General features: G+C 42.5%; 1 protein-coding gene across 1 annotated transcript in view; it reads right to left on the reverse strand.

The window, feature by feature from the left end:
* The window catches only part of HPSE2 (heparanase 2 (inactive)), a 320,113-nt gene that overhangs the window by 246,233 nt on the left and 53,155 nt on the right, over positions 1-20,725 (reverse strand). The window contains exon 3 of the mRNA XM_040361286.1: positions 12,366-12,527. Coding sequence (XP_040217220.1) covers positions 12,366-12,527 — 162 coding nt within the window. The remainder of the gene's footprint in view (positions 1-12,365; positions 12,528-20,725) is intronic.

Genomic DNA, 20,725 nt, shown 5'->3' on the forward strand with positions numbered 1-20,725 from the left:
AGTACTAATAATATGGGCCAGATTCATGGTAGGGAGCGTGTATTTGTGTGCAGGCGTAGCGTATCCTAATTACGCTTCGCCTCCGCAACTTTGACAGGCAAGTGCAGTATTCACAAAGCACTTGCTCCGTAAGTTGCAGCGGCGTAGCGTAAATAGGCCGGCGTAAGCCCGCCTAATTCAAATGTGGAAGATGTGGGCGTGTTTTATGTAAATTTATTGTGACCCCACGTAAATTACGCTTTTTCCGTCCGTGAAAGTATCCCAGTGCACATGCTCCAAATGACGCCGCAAAGACTCATTGGTTTCGACGTGAACGTAACTTACGCCCAGCCCCATTCACGGACGACTTACGCAAACGACGTAAAACGTGAAAAATTAGACGCGGTCCCGACGTCCATACTTAACATTGGCTGCGCCTTCTATAGCAGGGGTAACTATACGCCGGAAAAAGCCTAAAGTAAACGACGTAAAAAAATGCGCCGGGCAAACGTACGTTTCTGAATCGGCGTATCTACCTAATTTGCATATTCGACGCGTAAATATACGGAAGCGCCACCTAGCGGCCAACGTAAAATTGCAACTAAGATACGACGGCGTAAGAGACTTACGCCGGTCGGATCTTAGTCAAATCTATGCGTAACTGATTCTAAGAATCAGGCGCATAGATACGACGCCGCACACTCAGAGATACGCCGTCGTATCTCCTACCTGAATCTGGCCCAAGATGTTTAATTCTATCAGCTATTTATACTTCTACTTAAAAGAGAAGTATGTTTTTATTTTTTACTCATACTTACCTAGATGGATGCAGCATCGGTCCTCTAACACTGAGAACCTAGCGATTAAACACCGCCGATCGCTCGGTTCCCACAGCTCCCTGAGCAGAGAGCTGCTCACTGTCAGTCACCAGCTCTCTGCTCTGCTCCCCCACGTTCACTGGAGCACTGGGCTGTGGAGGGGACGACAGCATCCGGCTCAGGATCTTAGCGGCTCGCTAATAGAGCCTCAGCCAGGTGCCGGTCCAGGGATCTGGCAGGATCCAGGCTCCATGGTTGTGATAACGCCCATGCCTGGACCGATTCCTGTGACGCCAGCAGAGAGCGGACTTCAGCCCGCTGTCTGCTGAAAACGGGTCACTGGAGTGCAAAACGCACTGCACTCCTGTGATCCATAGGAGAAGTCCAGCCAAATGAGCATTGACCTGGCCGGGCCCCCTCCCGTTTTTATTTTTGCATTACACCTGTACGGGGCCCGATGGTCCCCAGGGCCTCTTACAGGCCTAGCTGGCCCCCTCCTGTTTTTTTATGTATTTATTTTTTTGAAAGATGTTATGCCGCAAAGATCGTCATCTTTATTCTTTTTTTTTTTAAAGTGTATTTTGTGCGTGTACTCGAGAGAGGAGCCGGACTGCAGGAGTTGGGAGTAGGCAGGCCTCCCCCAGAGGCAATCTGCCACCTTTCTCCATGCCCCGGGTGGCAATGGTGGGTGTGTGAGGGGGTCCTCCCACACAGCCCGCCCTACCTGCTCCGCTTTGAAGCCCAACGGGGCAGAGGGACTCCCTATAAGAGAGTGAGAGTATCTAGCCCGCTCAACCAGCCCCGTTAGTCCTTCGCCTCTCTTTTTTAGAGACCGCATGGTCAAAGTGCGTGCATGTTAACCCAATTTCGAGTGCGTGTAAGTGTGGTGGTTTTTGTGGGAGGGGGGTGGGCGTACTAAGCGCAAGCTTACCTCGCATAGCACACCCACCGGGAGCCGGGCTGAGACCACCAAACTCAATTCACATGTAGCCGAGACCGGGATCCGAACCTCTAGCTGCAGAGGTGAATGGCTTGTCAGCGCAGTGCCAATCGCGTTGAGCCACCGCAGCTCCGTCTTTTTTTATTTATTTTTTATTTTTATTTAATTTTTTTTGTATTACACCTGTAAGGGGCCCAATGATCTCCAGGACCCCTTAAATGCCCGGCCGGCCCCACTCCCGTTTTTTTTTTTGCATTACACTTGTAAGGGGCCCGATGGTTACCCGCCCCCACGCCCCCCCAAAAGCTACTAACAGTAAGACCCGGGTCACACTGGTGATTGTACATCAACTATACAATCGCTTTGCTCAGTGAAATAATAATTGCAGTCAAAGAACAATCTGCCCCAGACATTTGTAGCTCAGTCGCTGACTTTTCACAGTCTTTGGAGCTCTGGAATCTGCGGCTTCTTATGTTATCCAATACAGATGTTGATGGCCATGGTGCACCAGCAATCTGTAGCTACTTAGATAAGTATTGAAGTCCGCTACATCAGCAATGCACCAGAGAGAACAAGAGAGACGAGAGATTTGTACTTACAAAGTGTGACAAGTGTGAAATCCGCAGCAAAGCCGAATCAATTAGGTAAGAAGAGAGTTCAAAATCTCTTCAATGGAAACTATAATGATTTTAATATTTCACAATTTTCGAAGTTAATATGTTTTTGAACTATTATTTCATATGTATATTTTTTATATATGTAACTTACATCTACAAATATACATTTAATACACGACAAAGGATTCTCAGAACAGGATGGGTTAGCTAAAAAGACAGAATGCGGCGCAGAATATTCATTTTATAGTTCAAATTGAAAAATAAAAAATCGCTAGCATACTCAGGGGCAGATCCACAGAGCGAGTACGCCAGCGTATCTACTGATACGCCGGCGTACTTTCAAATTTCCCACGTCGTATCTTTGGTTTGAATCCTCAAACCAAGATGCGACGGCATCTGGGTTAGATCCGACAGGCGTATGGCTTTGTACGCCTTCGGATCTTAGATGCAATACTTCGGCGTCCGCTGGATGGAGTTCTCGTCGTTTTGCGCGTTGAGTATGCAAATTAGCTATTTACGATGATCCACGAACGTACGCACGGCCGTCGCATTCTCTTACGTCGTCTCTAGTCGGCTTTTTCCAGCGTATAGTTAAAGCTGGTGTTTTGCGGCGTATAGTTAGACTTGCCGTGTTAAGTATGGCCGTCGTTCCCGTGTTTCATTTGAATTTTATTTTTTTTTGCGTAAGTCGTCCGTGAATCGGGATGGATGTAATTCACGTCTATGTTAAAAAAAATTACGTCCTTGCGACGTCATTTAGCGCAATGCACGGCGGGAATAGACTACGCCGCCGTAACTTACGGCGCAAAATCTTTAAGGATTCGAACTAAAGCCAGGTAAGGTACGGCAGGGCAGCGTATCTCTGATACGCTGCGCGGGTGCAGATCTCTGTGGATCTGCCCCAAAGTGGGTAAAACTGAAGAGTGTAAAATCTGGTGCGGCTATACATAGTAACCAATCTAACTTCAGCTTCTTCAATGAAACTTTGACAATAAAACCTGGAAGCTGATTGGTTTCAACTAGACATGTGCACTGCAGAAAAATGTGTTTGTTTTTGTTTTCATGTTTATTTTTTTGTATTTTTTTGCGTCATATGATGGAAATTCGTAAAATCGTAAATTCGAAAATAAGAAGATTCAAAGGTCCGAAAATCTGGAAATCCGGAGATTCGAAAATTCGAAAACCTGGAAATTCGCAAATCGGAAAATCTGAAAATTAAAAAATTCAGAAATTAAAAAATAAGAAAATTTAAAAATAAGAAAGAAAATCCGAAAATTTTAAATAATAACTAACACACCCAGGGAACAAACTTAACCCCTTCCTCGCCCCCTAGTGTTAACCCCTTCACTGCTAGTGGCATTTTTATAGTAATCCAATGCATTTTTATAGCACTGATCGCTCTAAAAATGACAATGGTTCCAAAAATGTGTCAAAAGTGTCTGAAGTGTCCACCATAATGTCGCAGTACCGATACAAATCGCTGATCGCCGCCATTACTAGTAAAAAAAAACATATTAATAAAAATGCCATAAAACTATCCCCTATTTTGTAGACGCTATAACTTTTGCGCAAACCAATCAATAAACGCTTATTGCGATTTTTTTTACAAAAAATATGTAGATAAATACGTATCGGCCTAAACTGAGGAAATTTTTTTTTTATATATTCGGGGGATATTTATTATAGCAAAAAGTAAAAAATATTCATATTTTTTTTTCAAAATTGACGCTCTATTTTTATTTATAGCGCAAAAAATAAAAACCGCAGAGGTGATCAAATACTACCAAAAGAAAGCTCTATTTGTGGGGAAAAAAAGGACGCCAATTTTGTTTGGGAGCCACGTCGCACGACCGCGTAATTGTCAGTTAAAGTGACGCAGCGCCGAATCGCAAAAAGGGGCACGGTCATTGAGCAGCAATATGGTCCGGGGCTGAAGCGGTTAATAGTTTTGGTAATAGTTAATAGTTATTATTAGTTGGTTATTATTTCGGATTTTAGGTCTCTCAGATTTTTTGTTCTTGTTTTCATCCTTATTTTTGAATTTCTCGAATTTAGAATTTCCGAATTACGAACTTTGAATTTAAAAATTCTCCGATATTTAGAGTTTTGAATTTACAAATTTCCGAATATTAGAATTCAGGAATATTTGGAAAAATTTGTTAAACGGGTTTTTGCCCAAATTTGTTAAAAAAAAGAATTTGTAATGAAACAAATTGCACCATATTTTGTTCTCCTTTGTTTTAGTAAATCTCCCCCAATGTTTCTCTTCTGCCAAAACATATCTTCTCCTGTCTGCTAGCAGATTTTCACATGGACATATAGGGGTACTAAGATCTCATTCCTTTGTAGGCATGTGCATTTTGTTTCGTTCCGAATCGAAATTCGGACAAATTTTTCATTATTCGGACATTCGGGTGCATACGATTTCCCGAATTGTAATATTAACGAAGTTTACCGAATCCGAACGAACGTTTTCGAATCGAAAACCCGCGGACGAAATTTGATCGAATTCAAAAACAAATTCTATTCGAAAACAAATTCGAAAGAAAATTGAAAGCAAATTTGAATCAAAATCTAAAAAATATAAATCGATTTCTAAAAAAGAATACAATAAAATAGAATATAAAATAATAAAACAATAGAATGAAAATCAAAGAATAGTAAAGAACAGAATGGAATTTAATAGAATGTAATCAAATACAATAGAATATGACCTGGCTTCTTCTATCTATCTTCTATCTATCTTCCATTTTCTAAATTTGAAATTCATATAGAATGAACTCAAATTCGAATAGAAAAATATTAGAATAGAGTAGAATAAAATATATTCATATATATATATATATATATATTATTATTCTACTCTATTCTAATATTTTTCTATTCGAATTTGAGTTCATTCTATATGAATTTCGAATTTAGAAAATGGAAGATAGATAGAAGATAGAAGAAGCCAGGTCATATTCTATTGTATTTGATTACATTCTATTAAATTCCATTCTGTTCTTTACTATTCTTTGATTTTCATTCTATTGTTTTATTATTTTATATTCTATTTTATTGTATTCTTTTTTAGAAATCGATTTATATTTGTTAGATTTTGATTCAAATTTGCTTTCAATTTTCATTCGAATTTGTTTTCGAATCGAATTGTTTTCTAATTCGATTCGAATAGAATTTGTTTTAGAATCCGATCGAAATATTATCGAATCCGGTCGAAATATTTTCTAATTCGACCGGATTTTTCTAATTCGGTCGAAAACGAACGAATTCCGAAAACAAATTTAAGACATGTAACGAATCTAACTTAACGAAATTAATTAAATAACGAATTGAAACAAAACAAATTTGACCCTTTTGCACATGCCTATTCCTTTGCACATACATAGAAATGATATCATCCTGACCTGGCCAATAAAGACAAACCAAAGACCCCTTTAACCAGAAGGAAAAGGGGAGAAGGTGGAAGCACTGACAATAAAACAAGGGGGAACATGGATGTCACGTTCCTGGAAGGGAGTATGTCACACGGAATCATTATGCTGTGTGTACTTCCACATTATGGCAAAAGCTTAATACTGAAAAGTTTAACGATGAAACCTTGGATGGTTCATATAAGGAATGAGCCACTGTGCTAACTCATTCATTGTGTGTGTAAATTTCTGCTTGAGCTACTGGAACCTGTAAACAGGCTTTTTAACGTTGCTGATAAGGAGACAGGGGAAGCAGGTTAAAGGAGGCTGAAGCTCCACCTGCTGGCTGAATAGAATGCTGCATAATATGTGATATAACGCATGACTTTGGAAGCTGCCACTTTCTTATCTAAAGCAAAAAAAAAAATATCTAATATCTAATATCTGTCCTAAAAATTAGGACCACATTGAGTTCCTCCTCGACCAGGGGTGTCAAATTCCATTTTATTGCGGGTCACATCAGCATTATGATTTCCCTCAAAGGGCCGGTTGTATCTGTAAGGCTAGATGTCTACAACCCCCATCCTCCCTTATATCCGATATCAAGAGCCCCCCCCCCCCCCCACCATCAGAAGTCAAGAGTTCCCCACCCTTCCTTACATCACAGTGCATCCGCCTTACCCTGTGCTGCTTCTGGGAAGAACCTGGGGGTGGAGCTGGGAAGCAGAAAGTGCAGGGTCTGGAGGAGGGTCTGGAGAGCTGGAGTCTACTGAATGCTGAGACCAGGGGAGGTGGAGACAAGGGGTACTGTGGCAGCACAGGAAGGTGCGTGATCTGTAGAAGGAGTTTTGTCCTCCTCTCTCCTGCCCACTGCTGAGACGGGAGGGATAGAGACAAGCCTCTACAAGGCTGCATGGAGAAGTGCAGGATCTGGCAGAGGAGTTCTGTCCTCCACTCTGATGCCAACTGCTGAGACAAGGGGGGTGGAGACCACGGCGGGGGGGGGGGGGGGTGCCACAGCTGCAGGAGAGGTGCGAGGGCCACAAGACAAGGCCTGGCAGGCCTTGTGTTTGATACATGTGCCCTAGAGGGTGGCTGTGCAGGGGCTCCCTGGGGCCATCTCCAAGTGCACGCTCCTGGCTGGGACTATGCACTGACACACATAGCACAACGGAGCAACCAGCACAAGAAACATTTGGTTTCTTTAACCACAATGAAAATAAAAATAAACAGGGCTTTTTTTCAGCGGGAACGTGGGGGAACGCAGTTCCGGCACCTCCTGGACTGACTGTATGTAATGTCAAGGGGTGCTTGGGTGTGCTGCAGGGTATTGATGCTCACTGCTGACGGATCTTTTCTAGCTGGAGGGCATCTATTTTTGCAGGGGGTCTATTGTTGCTGAGGAGGTCTAGTGTTGCTGGTGGGGGACCTATTGTTGCTGGGGGGTCAGTTGTTTCTGAAGGAGATCTACTGTTGGGAGAGGGGTCTATTGTTGATGGCTTCCTGAAGCCTCGTACACACGACCGAGGAACTCGACGGGCGAAACACATCGTTTTCCTCGTCGAGTTCCTTGTTAGGCTGTCGAGGAACTCGACAAGGCAAGTTTCTCCATTCCCGTCGAGGAAAAAGAAGACATGCTCTCTTTTTGGCTCAACGGGATCCTCGACAGTTTCCTCGTCGAAAAATGTACACACGACCGGTTTCCTCGGCAAAAAAAAAAATCCCAGCAAGTTTCTTGCTGTTTTTTGCCTAGAAACTCGGTCGTGTGTACGAGGCTAGAGAGTCTATTAATGCTGGCTGTGCGGAGATCTGTTGATGGGGAATTTTGTTGTGGGTGGTACATTGTTAGGGGGATCTATTGTTGCTGGCTGAAGGGGAAACCAAATTCCATACAATTGCACAACACAATTATACTTGGTTCTGTATTGTCTAAAAGGGGCGGTACTGGGAGGTGGGTAGGGGATGGAACCAAGGGACGTTGCTCGGAGGTGGGTAGGAGCAGAGAAACCAAGCGACTCGGAAAAGGGGAGTTCCTGCACCTATTGTCTGAGAAAAAAAGCCCTGAAAATAAATATATTCAAAAAGGAATAAAAAGCACAAAAGCTGGAACAGACCTCTAAACCACAGAAAACTAAAATTATTATTGCTATAGATTTTTAACCCGGAGGCCACGGTAGAAAAACTCTGAATGACCAACCTTGTATGATAATGAACTAGTACCGCAGCTATATCAATAAAACTACAAAAATAAGAATTTTGGCTACTTTGCTGTACATGGTACTATACATTACACATGGTAAGTGGTACTGTATGTTATTTATGGTACTATATAATACACATGATACATGGTAAGTGGTACTGTATGTTATTTATGGTAATATATATAGTACTGGGGGGTACTCTGTCTCCTATATACACGGTAAGTAGTACTGTATGTTATTTATGGTACTATATATTACACAATACTATACATGGTAAGTGGTACTGTATGTTATTTATGGTACTATATATTACACAATACTATACATGGTAAGTGGTACTGTATGCTATTTATGGTAATATATATAGTACTGGGGGGTACTCTGTCGCCTATATACATGGTAAGTAGTAGTGTGTGTTATTTATGGTAATATACATAGTACTGGGGGGTACTCTGTCTCCTATATACATGGTAAGTGGTACTGTATGTTATTTATGGTACTATATATTACACAATACTATACATGGTAATTGCTACTGTATGTTATTTATGGTAATATATATATAGTACTGGGGGGTACTCTGTCTCCTATATACATGGTTAGTGGTACTGTATGTTATTTATGGTAATATATTTAGTACTAGGGGGTACTCTCATCTCCTATATACATGGTACGTAGTAGTGTATGTTATTTATGGTAATATATATAGTACTGGGGGGTACTCTGTCTCCTATATACATGGTAATTAGTAGTGTATTTTATGCATGGTAATATACATAGTACTGGGGGGTACTCTGTCTCCTATATACATGGTAAGTGGTACTGTATGTTATTTATGGTATTATACATTACAAGATACTATACATGGTAAGTAGTACTGTATGTTATTTATGGTACTATACATTACAGGATTTCATCTCCAAATACGAAAAAGGTTTCTTCACAGTAAGAGCTGTGAAAATGTGGAACAGACTCCCTCCAGAGGTGGTTCTGGCCAGCTCAGTAGATTGTTTTAAGAAAGGTCTGGATTCTTTCCTAAATGTACATAATATGAGTACTAAGATTTGTAGGTAAAGTTGATCCAGGGAAATCCGATTGCCTCTCGGGGGATCAGGAAGGAATTTTTTCCCCTGCTGTAGCAAATTGGATCTCATGCTCTGCTGGGGTTTTTTGCCTTCCTCTGGATCAACTGTGGGTATGGAGTTGGGTGTATGGGATTGTACTGTGTTTTTTTATTTTGTTTGTTTATTTTTTTGTGGTTGAACTGGATGGACTTGTGTCTTTTTTCAACCTGACTATCTATATAACTATTACAGGATACTATACATAGTAAGTGGTACTGTATGTTATTTATGGTACTATACTTTACAGGATACTATACATAGTAAGTGGTACTGTATGTTATTTATGGTACTATACATTACAGGATACTATACATAGTAAGTGGTACTGTATGTTATTTATGGTACTATACTTTACAGGATAGTATACATAGTAAGTGGTACTGTATGTTATTTATGGTACTATACATTACAGGATACTATACATAGTAAGTGGTACTGTATGTTATTTATGGTACTATACATTACAGGATACTATATGTAACGGTATGGCCTGTGGGACCCAGAGGCTCTTGAAGGATACGGGGTACTCCTGGTTCAGCTTCACCAATGACTCTTGGGTCTAGGGTCATCCTATGTCCACTAGGGGCATAGGATGACTGAGAAATGATATCTTGAATTACATAAGATGTTAATTGATGTTAATCACCTCCAGCTACCTGGCTGTAGTGATAAAAGCTTGCTGTGATTGCATTCTCTTGTCTATTGTGTTAATTAAGTCTGGCTCCGAAGATATTTCATTGTGCTATGCTAATTGACACTGTATTGTGTGAAAGTCTATTGATGATAATATGTGATGTGACTTAGCACCCTCTAAAGGTCAGACGTCTGACTTATGTTTACTAAAAGAATGTGTATTGAATAGAAGGTGAAAAGAGCCGGAGTCATGACGTCTGCCATGTCAGCTATAGTAATTAACTCATGTAGATTCGTTGCCAGAAAGTCTGTCTAAGATGTGGACTGAGGGAGACTCGTTAGCACCCATTGTGTGATGTTGTGGGTGGAGTGTGTCCCTTTGATTACTGCAGCATGCTTTCAACTGTATAAAAAGAGTCTGAGTTTGTGATTAAAGCTAATTTGTTTGGAACCAGAGAACAGAGCTGTGTGTGTCTCGTTTTCTGGGGGAAATCCAATGGGTCCTGTCTGCTGGATTGTGGAGTGTCGATAAGCTGTCGTGGGTTGGTGGAATGAAATATCGTAACGGTGTTAACCCCTGACCGTTACACTATACATAGTAAGTGGTACTGTATGTTATTTATGGTACTATACTTTACAGGATACTATATATAGTAAGTGGTACTGTATGTTATTTATGGTACTATACATTACAGGATACTATACATAGTAAGTGGTACTGTATGTTAAGCACCATACACACGATCATAAAATAGTATGAAAAATACAGTTTTCGAATCGATCGTACAATAATCTAATCGTTAGTACAGAGCTTTCAAGAGCCGATCATGACAGTTCATCCGAAATTATTTGGATCGGACAGGCACGGAAAAAAAAATGTTATACGATGCCGGATCATACGATTTTCATTTAATCAGTACAGCTGTCGTTCGAAATTTAAACACATCACTTCTGATTTTTTTTATTTTATCGCACGAGAATTTTCGTGACTTTAGTAAACGCTACAGATGCGATCTGAGATTGGCATGCAAAAAAAAAAACGGACGATCATTCGTCCGATAATCTCATTGGCCCAGATTCACAGAGAGCAAGGCGCACATTACGCCGCCGTAGAGTAACCAATGTACGCTACGCCAACGTAGCGCAGAGAGGCAAGCATTGCATTCAGCAAGCCAGTGCTCCCAACGCTGCGCCAGCGTGGCGTGGGATTCAAAGGCGTACGCCGGCGTAGGTGGAAGTGAGCGTGACCCATGCAAATGAGGCGTGACCCCATGCAAATGATGGGCCCGAGCGCCAGACAGATACGTATCACGAACTGCCCATGCGCCATTACGTGGACGCATCCCCCTGCGCCTGCTCACAACCACGTGAGAACAACTGCCTAAACTACACCGGATCACTGCGTACGGCGTGAGCGTAAACCTACGCCCAGCCAGACACACGTCCAACGTAAAATACGCCGGTTTGTGTTCCCTGGTGCAGACATTTGCATGTCTGCTGCTGGGTTGCACCTCCTTTATGGGGAATGACTTTACGCCGGACGTACAACTTACGCGCACCTCGCGTCGGGCGCACGCAGGTTCGTGAATCGCCGTATTTCCCTCATTTGCATGTTTGAATGGCTAATCAATGGGAGCGGCACCATGCACCCAGCCTAAATGTGCGCCCACCCGTCGGCGGCGGGGTGTAGCCTGGTTTTAGGCGCATATCTGTTTGTGGGTCTGGCGCACAGATACGACGGCGCACATTTGCACTTACGTCGGCGTAACTTGTTATACGTCGGCGTAAGTGCTTTGTGAATCTGGGCCATTGGGCCAGATCCACGAAGCCCGGGCGCAACTTAACTTTTCGGATTTAAGTTACACCGCCGCAATTTTTCCAAGTTAGTGCCCGATCCACAAAGCACTTACCTGGAAACTTGCGGCGGTGTATCCTAAATCCGGCCGGCGCAAGGCGGGCCAATTCAAATGGGGCGAGTCCCATTTAAATTAGGCGCGCTCCCGCGCCGGACGTACTGCGCATGCTCCATTTCCAAACTCCCGCCGTGCTTTGCGCGCCGTGACGTCATTTTTTCGAACGGCGACGCACGTAGCGTAATTCCGTATTCCCGGACGGCTTACGCAAACGGCGTTGATTTTTACATTTCGACGCGGGAACGACGGCCATACTTTAGACAGCAATACACTTGCTGACTAAAGTTAGGGCACCAAAAGTGTAAATTTGCGACGGGAAACTAGATCCACGATCCGCGAAAAACCGTTGTGGATCCGCCGTAACTCCTAATTTGCATACCCGACGCTGGTTTACGACGCAAACTCCCCCCAGCGGCGGCCGCGGTATTGCATCCTAAGATCCGACAGTGTAAAACAATTACACCTGTCGGATCTTCTGCCTATCTATGCGTAACTGATTCTGTGGATCAGTCGCATAGATAGAAACAGGGATACGACGGCGTATCAGGAGATACACCGTCGTATCCCTTTTGTGGATCTGGCCCATTGTGTGTACCGGGCATTAGTTATGGTACTATACATTACACATGGTACTATACATGGTAAGTGGTACTGTATGTTATTTATGGTACTATACATTACACATGGTACTATACATGGTAAGTAGTACTATATGTTGAGTCCTTACCTGTTAGTGTCAGGTTGCTGTAGGTGTTGGAGAAATGTTCCTTCAGTAGCACCAGTTGCATCTGCGCCGCCTTCTCTCTCTGCAGCTCCAGCATGGTGTCCGGGTGCTGAGCTATTTTACATCCTTTCTGTTTGTCCAGAGAGATGTCGCTGCGGACAATGTCTGCACGGGACAAGAAATACATTTCATATCAGGAAGACATATTGTATTCATTGTAATCAGAAGTAGACTTGTCCCATGATAGCCACCAACCAATGAAGGAAGCTTGTAGCTTAACCACTTCCCTACCGCCCATTGTCATATGACGTCCACAGGTGGGGTCTCCCATCCTGGGTGGACGTCATATGACGTCCTGGGCTTCCCGGCCATCTAGGGAGCGCGCCCGCAGCATCGTGCGGGACCCAGTGCGCGTGCCCGGTGGCCACGACTGCCCGCAATCACGGCAGGACTGTGGATCTGTGTGTGTAAACACACATAGGTAGATTCAGGTACCTGGGTGCAAACTTGCGGCGGCGTAGCTTAGCCTGTTTAGGCTACGCCGCCGTAAGTTAGCTAGGCAAGTACATGATTCTCAATGTATTTGCCTGCTAATATACGGCGGCGTAGCCGAAAGCGGGCGGGCGTAAGGGCGCCGAATTCAAATGTCTTGGAGGGGGGCGTGTTGTATGGTAATGAGGCTTGACCTCACGTTTTTTACGTTTTTTTTTAACTGCGCATGCGCCGGGCGCCTACATTTCCCAGTGTGCATTGCGGCTAAGTACGCCGCACGGGCCTATTGATTTCGACGTGGACGTAAACGACGTAAATCCCGATACGCAAACGACGTAAAAAATTTGAATCTTGCGGCGGGAACGGCGGCCATACTTTAACATTGTTATTCCACCTAATAGGTGGAATAGCTTTAGGCCTGCTAATGCCTTACGGAAGCGGCGTAAATCGACTGCGGCGGCCGGGCGTACGTTCGTGAATCGGCGTATCAACTCATTTACATATTCTACGCCGACCGCAATGGAAGCGCCACCTAGCGGCCATTCGAAAAATTGCAACCTAAGATAGGACGGCGCAAGCCGTCTTATCTTAGATATGTTTAAGCGTATCTCTGTTTGAGCATACACTTAAACATACGTCGGCGTAGATTCTGAGTTAGGTCGGCTTATCTACTGATAAGTCGGCCTAACTCTACCTGAATCTACCTAATAGATCCACGGTCCCCTTGTGAGTCCCCTCCCCCTACAGTTAGAATCACTCACTAGGGAACATATTAACCCCTTCAGCGCCCCCTAGTGTTAACCCCTTCCCTGCCAGTCACATTTATACAGTAATCAGTGCAGTTTTATAGCACTAATCGCTGTATAAATGTGATTGGTCTCAAAAATTTGTCAAAAGTGTCCGATACGTCCGCCGCAATGTCACGGTCACAAAAAAAATCGCAGATCGCCGCCATTACTAGTAAAAAAATATAAAAATGGAATAAAACTATCCCCATTTTTTTATTTTGTAGACGCAATAACTTTTCCGCAAACCGATCAATATACGCTTATTGCAATTGTTTTTACCAAAAATATGTAGAAGAATACGTATCGGCCTAAACTGAGGAAAGAAATCGTTTTTTTTATAGATTTTTTGGGGATATTTATTATAGCAAAAGGGAACAAATATTGGATTTTTTTTCAAAATTGGCGCTGTATTTTTGTTTATGGCGCAAAAAATGAAAAACGCAGAGGTGATCAAATACCACCAAAATAAATCTCTATTTGTGGGAAAAAAAGGACGCCAATTTTGTTTGGGAGCCACGTCGCACGACCGCGCAATTGTCAGTTAAAGCGACGCAGTGGCGAATCGCAAAAAGTGTTCTGGTAAGGAGGGGGGTAAATTCTTCCAGGGCTGAAGTGGTTAAGTGGTAACTTTTATTGGTTCACCTTTTATTTATCTTTTTATTAGTTGACTTATGTCATTACAGTGGTTGTAAAGGCAGAAGGTTTTTTTTTTTTATCTTATTTTATCTTATTCTTGGTAAGTTTGACATAATGTGCTAGTATGCAATGCACACTAGCACAGTAAGGGCCAGATTCACATACAATTGCGTTACGCTGCTGCGGCGTAACGTATCCCATTTACATTACACCGCCGCAAGTTTACAGCGTAAGTGCTTGATTCACAAAGCACCTACCTGTAAACTTGCGGTGGCGTAGCGTAAATCCGCCCGGCGCAAGCCCGCCTAATTCAAATTGGGCGGGGACCATTTAAATTAGGCGCGTTCCCGCGCCGAACGTACTGCGCATGCTCCGCCCCTAAAATTTCCCAACGTGCATTGCGCTAAATGACGTCGCAAGGACGTCATTGGTTTCGACGTTAACGTAAATGGCGTCCAGCGCAATTCACGGACGACTTACGCAAACGACGTGAAATTTAAAAATTTGACGCGGAAACGACGGCCATACTTAACATTGGTTAGACCACCTAGAGGGCATGCTTAGTTTTACGCAGCGTATCTCTACGGAAACAACGTAAATTTAGGTCGACGGGCAAAGCGGACGTTCGTGAATCGGCGTAACTAGTCATTTGCATATTCTACGCCGACCGCAATGGAATCGCCACCTAGCGGCCTGCCTAGAATTGCAGCCTAAGATCCGACGGTGTAACACAGTTACACCTGTCGGATCTTAGGGCTATCTATGCGTAACCTGATTCTATGAATCAGCCGCATAGATACGACAATCAGGCCGTCGTATCTCTTTTGTGAATCTGGCCCTATATCTTTGCCTTGCAGGTTTAACCACTTGTCCTCTTTTTGAGATTTGTTGTATACAAGTTAAAATCATTTTTTTTGCTAGAAAATGACTTAGAACCCCCAAACATTATATATATTTTTTTCAGACACCCTAGAGAATAAAATGGCGGTCATTGCAATACTTAATGTCACACTGTATCTGCGCAGCGTTCTTACAAACGTATTTCTTTTGGAAAAAAACACACTTTTTTAAATAAGAAATAAGACAACAGTAAAGTTAGCCCAATTTTTTTATATATTGTGAAAGATTATGTTACGCCGAGTAAATTGATACCCAACATGTCACGCTTTCGACATTGCGCCCGCTCGTGGAATGGCGACAAATTTTGCCACTTTAAAATCTCGATAGGCAACGTTTAAAAATGTCTACAGGTTGTGAGTTATAGAGGAGGTCTACAGTTTCTCCAGAGCTTAGTAAATGAGCGGAAGCTCTGCTGACTTTCATCATCCAATCACGCGCAAACAAAAATGTTTTTTTTTTTTTATTCTCCTTGTACCTGATTGGGTATTTTTTTGCAAAGTAAAGGTTTACCTCATTTACTAAGCTCTGGAGCAACTACGCTTTGCAAAGTGCGCAGTCTATTTGCCTTTAGTAAATAAACCCCTTTGTGCTTAAACCAAACTGTAAAAAAAAAAAATAATGGTGTTTGTATAGGACTGTGATGTAAAGTTCTGAAGGACGTCTTTCTCCAGGAACATACATAGTGACACCTGCAGGTTATAAACACAATGAGAATAGGAAACACGCAATACAAGGATTGGGGGAAATGTCATACTTTATTATTCCTGAAGACACAACCCCAATACCAAATCATTCCTCTCCTATACAATCCCAAGACCACACTCAGCCTGATAAATGATTTCTCTATTATTATTATTATTATTATTATTATTATTATTATTATTAATAATATGTTATTATTTATTATTATTATTATGATTATTATTATTATTATTATTATTATTATTATTATTATTATTATTATAAATATGTTATTATTTATTATTATTCTAATTATTATTATTATTATTATTTTATTATTATTATTTTATATATATATATATATATATATATATATATATATATATATATATATATATATATATATATATATTTTTATTATTATTATTATTATTTTATTATATATATATATATATATATATATATATATATATATATATATATATATATATATATATATATATATATATATATATATATATATATATTTATTATTATTATTATTTTATTATTATTATTTTATTTTTTATCATTGTTATTATTATTAATAATAATAATTGTTCTATTCATTATTTATTATACCGGACGTTATCACCCAACACTGACTGTCCCGGCAATAAACACTAATGCCCCGTACACACCATCACTTTATGTGATGAAAAAAAATGACGTTTTTAAAAACGTCACTTTAATTGACCGTGTGTGGGGGAAAACGTCGTTTTATGTCTTCTAAAAAACGACCAAAAAAAATTGAAGCATGCTTCAATTTTATGTGTCGTTTTTCAAAACGTCAACTTTTACTTCACAGAAATTGACCGTGTGTAGCAAAAACGTCGTTTAAAACGACGTTTTTTCACCCGCGCATGCCCAAAAGTTAGCTTCAATGGAAAAAGTGGTGAGAACGTAACCTCGCTTTGCTAGAACATTGTGAGAAAAACGATGGTGTGTAGGCAACTTCGTCTTTGAAAATTGAAGTTTCAAAAACGTCATTTTTTACTTCACAGAAAATGTCGTTTTTTTTCATCACATAAAGTGATGGTGTGTACGGGGCATAAGGCCCCGTACACACGACAGAGTTTCTCAGCAGAATTCCGCGAGAAACTCGGTCAGAGCCGGATTCTGCCGAGAAACTCTGTCGTCTGTACACTTTCGGCCCGATGGAGCCGCCGAGGAACTCGTCGAGAAAATAGAGAACATGTTCTCTATTTTCTCGTTGTTCTATGGGAGAACTCGGCCCGCCGAGCTCCTCGGCGGCTTCAGGGCTGAACTCGCCGAGGAACTCGATGTGTTTGGCACGTCGAGTTCCTCGGCCGTGTGTACGGGGCCTAAGGGCCAGATTTAGGTGGAAGTGCGGCGGCGTAACGTATCGTAGATACGTTACACCGCCGCAAGTTTTCATCGCAAGTGCCTGATTCACAGAGCACTTGCAATGAAAACCACGCCGGCGGCCTCCGGCGAAAGCCAGCGTAATTTAAATGGGCGTGTGCCATTTAAATTAGGCGCGCTCCCGCGCCGGACCTACTGCGCATGCTCCCTTTTGAATTTCCCGCCATGCTTTGCGCAAAGTGACGTCATTTTTTCGAACGGCGACGTGCGTAGCGTACTTCCGTATTCCCGGACGTCTTACGCAAACGACGTGAATTTTTACATTTCGACGCGGGAACGACGGCCATACTTTAGACAGCACATACGTGGGCTGTGTAAAGTTAAGGCACCCAAAACGACGACTAACTTTGCGACAGGAAACTAGACTAGCGGCGACGTAGCGAACGCGAAAAAACGTTGTGGATCGCCGTAACTCCTAATTTGCATACCCGACGCTGGTTTACGACGTGAACTCCCCCCAGCGGCGGCCGCGGTACTGCATCCTAAGATCCGACAGTGTAAAACAATTACACCTGTCGGATCTTAGGGATATCTATGCGTAACTGATTCTATGAATCAGGCGCATAGATACTCTGAGAGATACGACGGAGTATCTCCGCTGTGAATCTGGCCATAAATCCATAAAAATCTTTTTTTTTTTCTTTTCTTTATATTGTACTTTGTTTTCATTTGTCATCAAATTCTCTCGGGAAAGATTTCACGGTGATCAAACACCTACATGATTACATTACATGATGTCCAAATACAGTAAGATTTGTATTTTTCCCCATCAATCTCCCACAGTGGCGGCTGGTGCTCAAAATTTTTGGGGGGGGCGCAAACAAACAAACAAAAAAAAAAACAATTGCAGCCTTACTGTGCCCATCAATTGTCACCACTGTGCCATGCCATCAAACGCAGCCACTGTGCCCATCAATTGTCACCACTGTGCCATGCCATCAAACGCAGCCACTGTGCCACCAATTGTCACCACTGTGCCATGCCATCAAACGCAGCCACTGTGCCATCAATTGTCGCCACTGTGCCATCCTATCAAACGCAGCCACTGTGCCCATCAATTGTCACCACTGTGCCATGCCATCAAACGCAGCCACTGTGCCATCAATTGTGTGCCATGCCATCAAACACAGCCACTGTGCCATCAGTTGTCACCACTGTGCCATGCCATCAAACGCAGCCACTGTGCCCATCAATTTTCGCCACTGTGCCCTTTAATTGTCGCCACTGTGCCCTTTAATTGTCGTCACTGTGCCCTTAAATTGTCGCCACTGTGCCAATTGTCGCCACTGTGCCCTGAAATTTTCGCCACTGTGCCCTGTAAGTGTCGCCACTGTGCCCTGTAATTGTCGCCACTGTGCCCTGTAAAATGCTGCCCCCGCCCGGCACTTACCTTTCTGGGGTCGGCCATCCTTCTTCCACGGTCCCTCGATGTCTTCTCCCGCCCTCGATGACGCTTCAGCCAGACCCGGTGAACCTGATTGGCCGAGACAACTGTCAGTCTTATCCAAGGAAGGCACCCCCCCATGCGTCCCCTGGATAACTATTTGGAAGCCTATTACAGCCTGAGGGCTGTAATCGGAACTGATAGGCACTTCCACAGCCAACCAGCTGCCATGATTCAGATGTCCGGCGCTCACGAGAGGGGGCCGTCCATCTGAATAGTCGGCGGCAGCAGCAATACGTAGATTAGTGCAATGCATGAATTTGTGTATTGTATTCAGTGGCGGTGCGGGAGCGAGAGGGGGCGGAGCTCCATCATCATCCTGAGTTAGTCTTCTTAGAGAAGGTCGCTTCACATCTAAACAATGGTCAGTGAACCTCTCCTCACATTGGGGTTCATTTACTAAAGGCAAATACACTTTGCCTTTGCAACTGCAGTTTCTCCAGAGCTTAGTAAATGAGCTGACTTCCATCATCCAATCATGCGCAAGCAAACATTTTTTTTTTTTTCCTTGAACGTTATTGGGTATTCTTTGCAAAGCAAAGTTTTACTTGATTTACTAAGCTGTGGGGCAATTGTACTTGCAGAGTGCATTTGTACTTTGCAAAGTTCACAGTCTATTTGCCTTTAGTAAATCAACCCCAGTCACTTTGCAAAGAGTACCCAATCACGAGCAAGGAAAAACAAAAAATGCATTTTTGCTTGCACATGATTGGATGATGGAAGTCAGCAGAACTTCTGCTCATTACCGTATTTATTGGGGTATAGCGCACTCCCCTAAAAGTTGCCCCGAAATTCCTGTGGAAAAAAGATTTTTGTACTTACAGTTTTGGTGTCTTGCACGGCGTCCATCGGCGACCTCGTCGGGTCCGGCGTCCGTCTGCGGCTTCGGGCGTCCTCTTCGTCGGGTCCGGCGTCCTTCTGCAGCGTCCTCCCTGCTCGTTTCCCGCTTTCCCGTGCCGAGTTTGAATACTGCGCTGGCATATACCGAGCACAGTACACTCGGGCAGGCTCGGCTACTGTCGCGCTCACGTCCTGTACGTCCAGGACGTGAGCGCGGGAGAAGCCAAGACTGCCCGACTATACACGAGTGTACTGCGCTCGGTATATGCCGGCGCAGTATTCAAACTCGGCGCGGGAAAGCGGGTATCGGCGTATATCGCGCACCCACGATTTTGCCCTGATAATCAGGGCAAAAAAGTGCGCGGTATACGCCGATAAATACGGTAACTAAGCTCTGGAGCAACAGCACTTGCTGAGTGCACAGTCTGTTTGCCTTTAATAACTCAACCCCCCATTGTATATTGGGTAATAAATATTAAAAAAAGGATCTACAAACACAACACATTGGGGTTGATTTAATAAAGGCATATAGACTGTGCACTCTTGCAAGTGTAGTTGCTCCAGAGCTTAGGAAATGAGCAGAAGCTCTGCTGACTTTCATCATCCAATCATGTGCAATCAGTTTTTTTATATTTTCCTTTAACCCGATTGGGTATTCTTTGCAAAGTGAAGCCTTACTTAATTTACTTTCTCCCGTCCTGAGGTTATTTATTATTATATCCCACACACTGCCTGAATAAAACTAAATTAAAATTGTGTTAAACTGGCGGTGGATTATTTTTTTCCCCTGGTGATTATAATTAGATTAGCATTCCCTCCTCTCATACTCCTGTATCAGAGGGCAGTGTGCCTCTGTTTAAAGCCACAATTGTAAGCTACAGTTACAGTATTAAAAAGAAAAAATAAATACTTTAAAAATTTAATTCAAGAATATTAATGATATATATATATATTTTACATTTCTGCCCATTTGTTAGAATATAAAATACATAAGCAATGAATTTATAAAAAATCTGTGTACCGAATAAAAGCCTTCTAGGTCCCAATAATAAAAGTTTAAACATTATTTAGGGAGGCAAATTAGTCATGAAGGCAAAGTCAACTTAAAGTGGAGTTCCACCCATAAATATAACATTACATCAGTAGTTTTAAAAAAA

Source organism: Rana temporaria, chromosome 8, assembly GCF_905171775.1.
Source record: "Rana temporaria chromosome 8, aRanTem1.1, whole genome shotgun sequence".
NCBI lineage: Eukaryota > Metazoa > Chordata > Amphibia > Anura > Ranidae > Rana > Rana temporaria.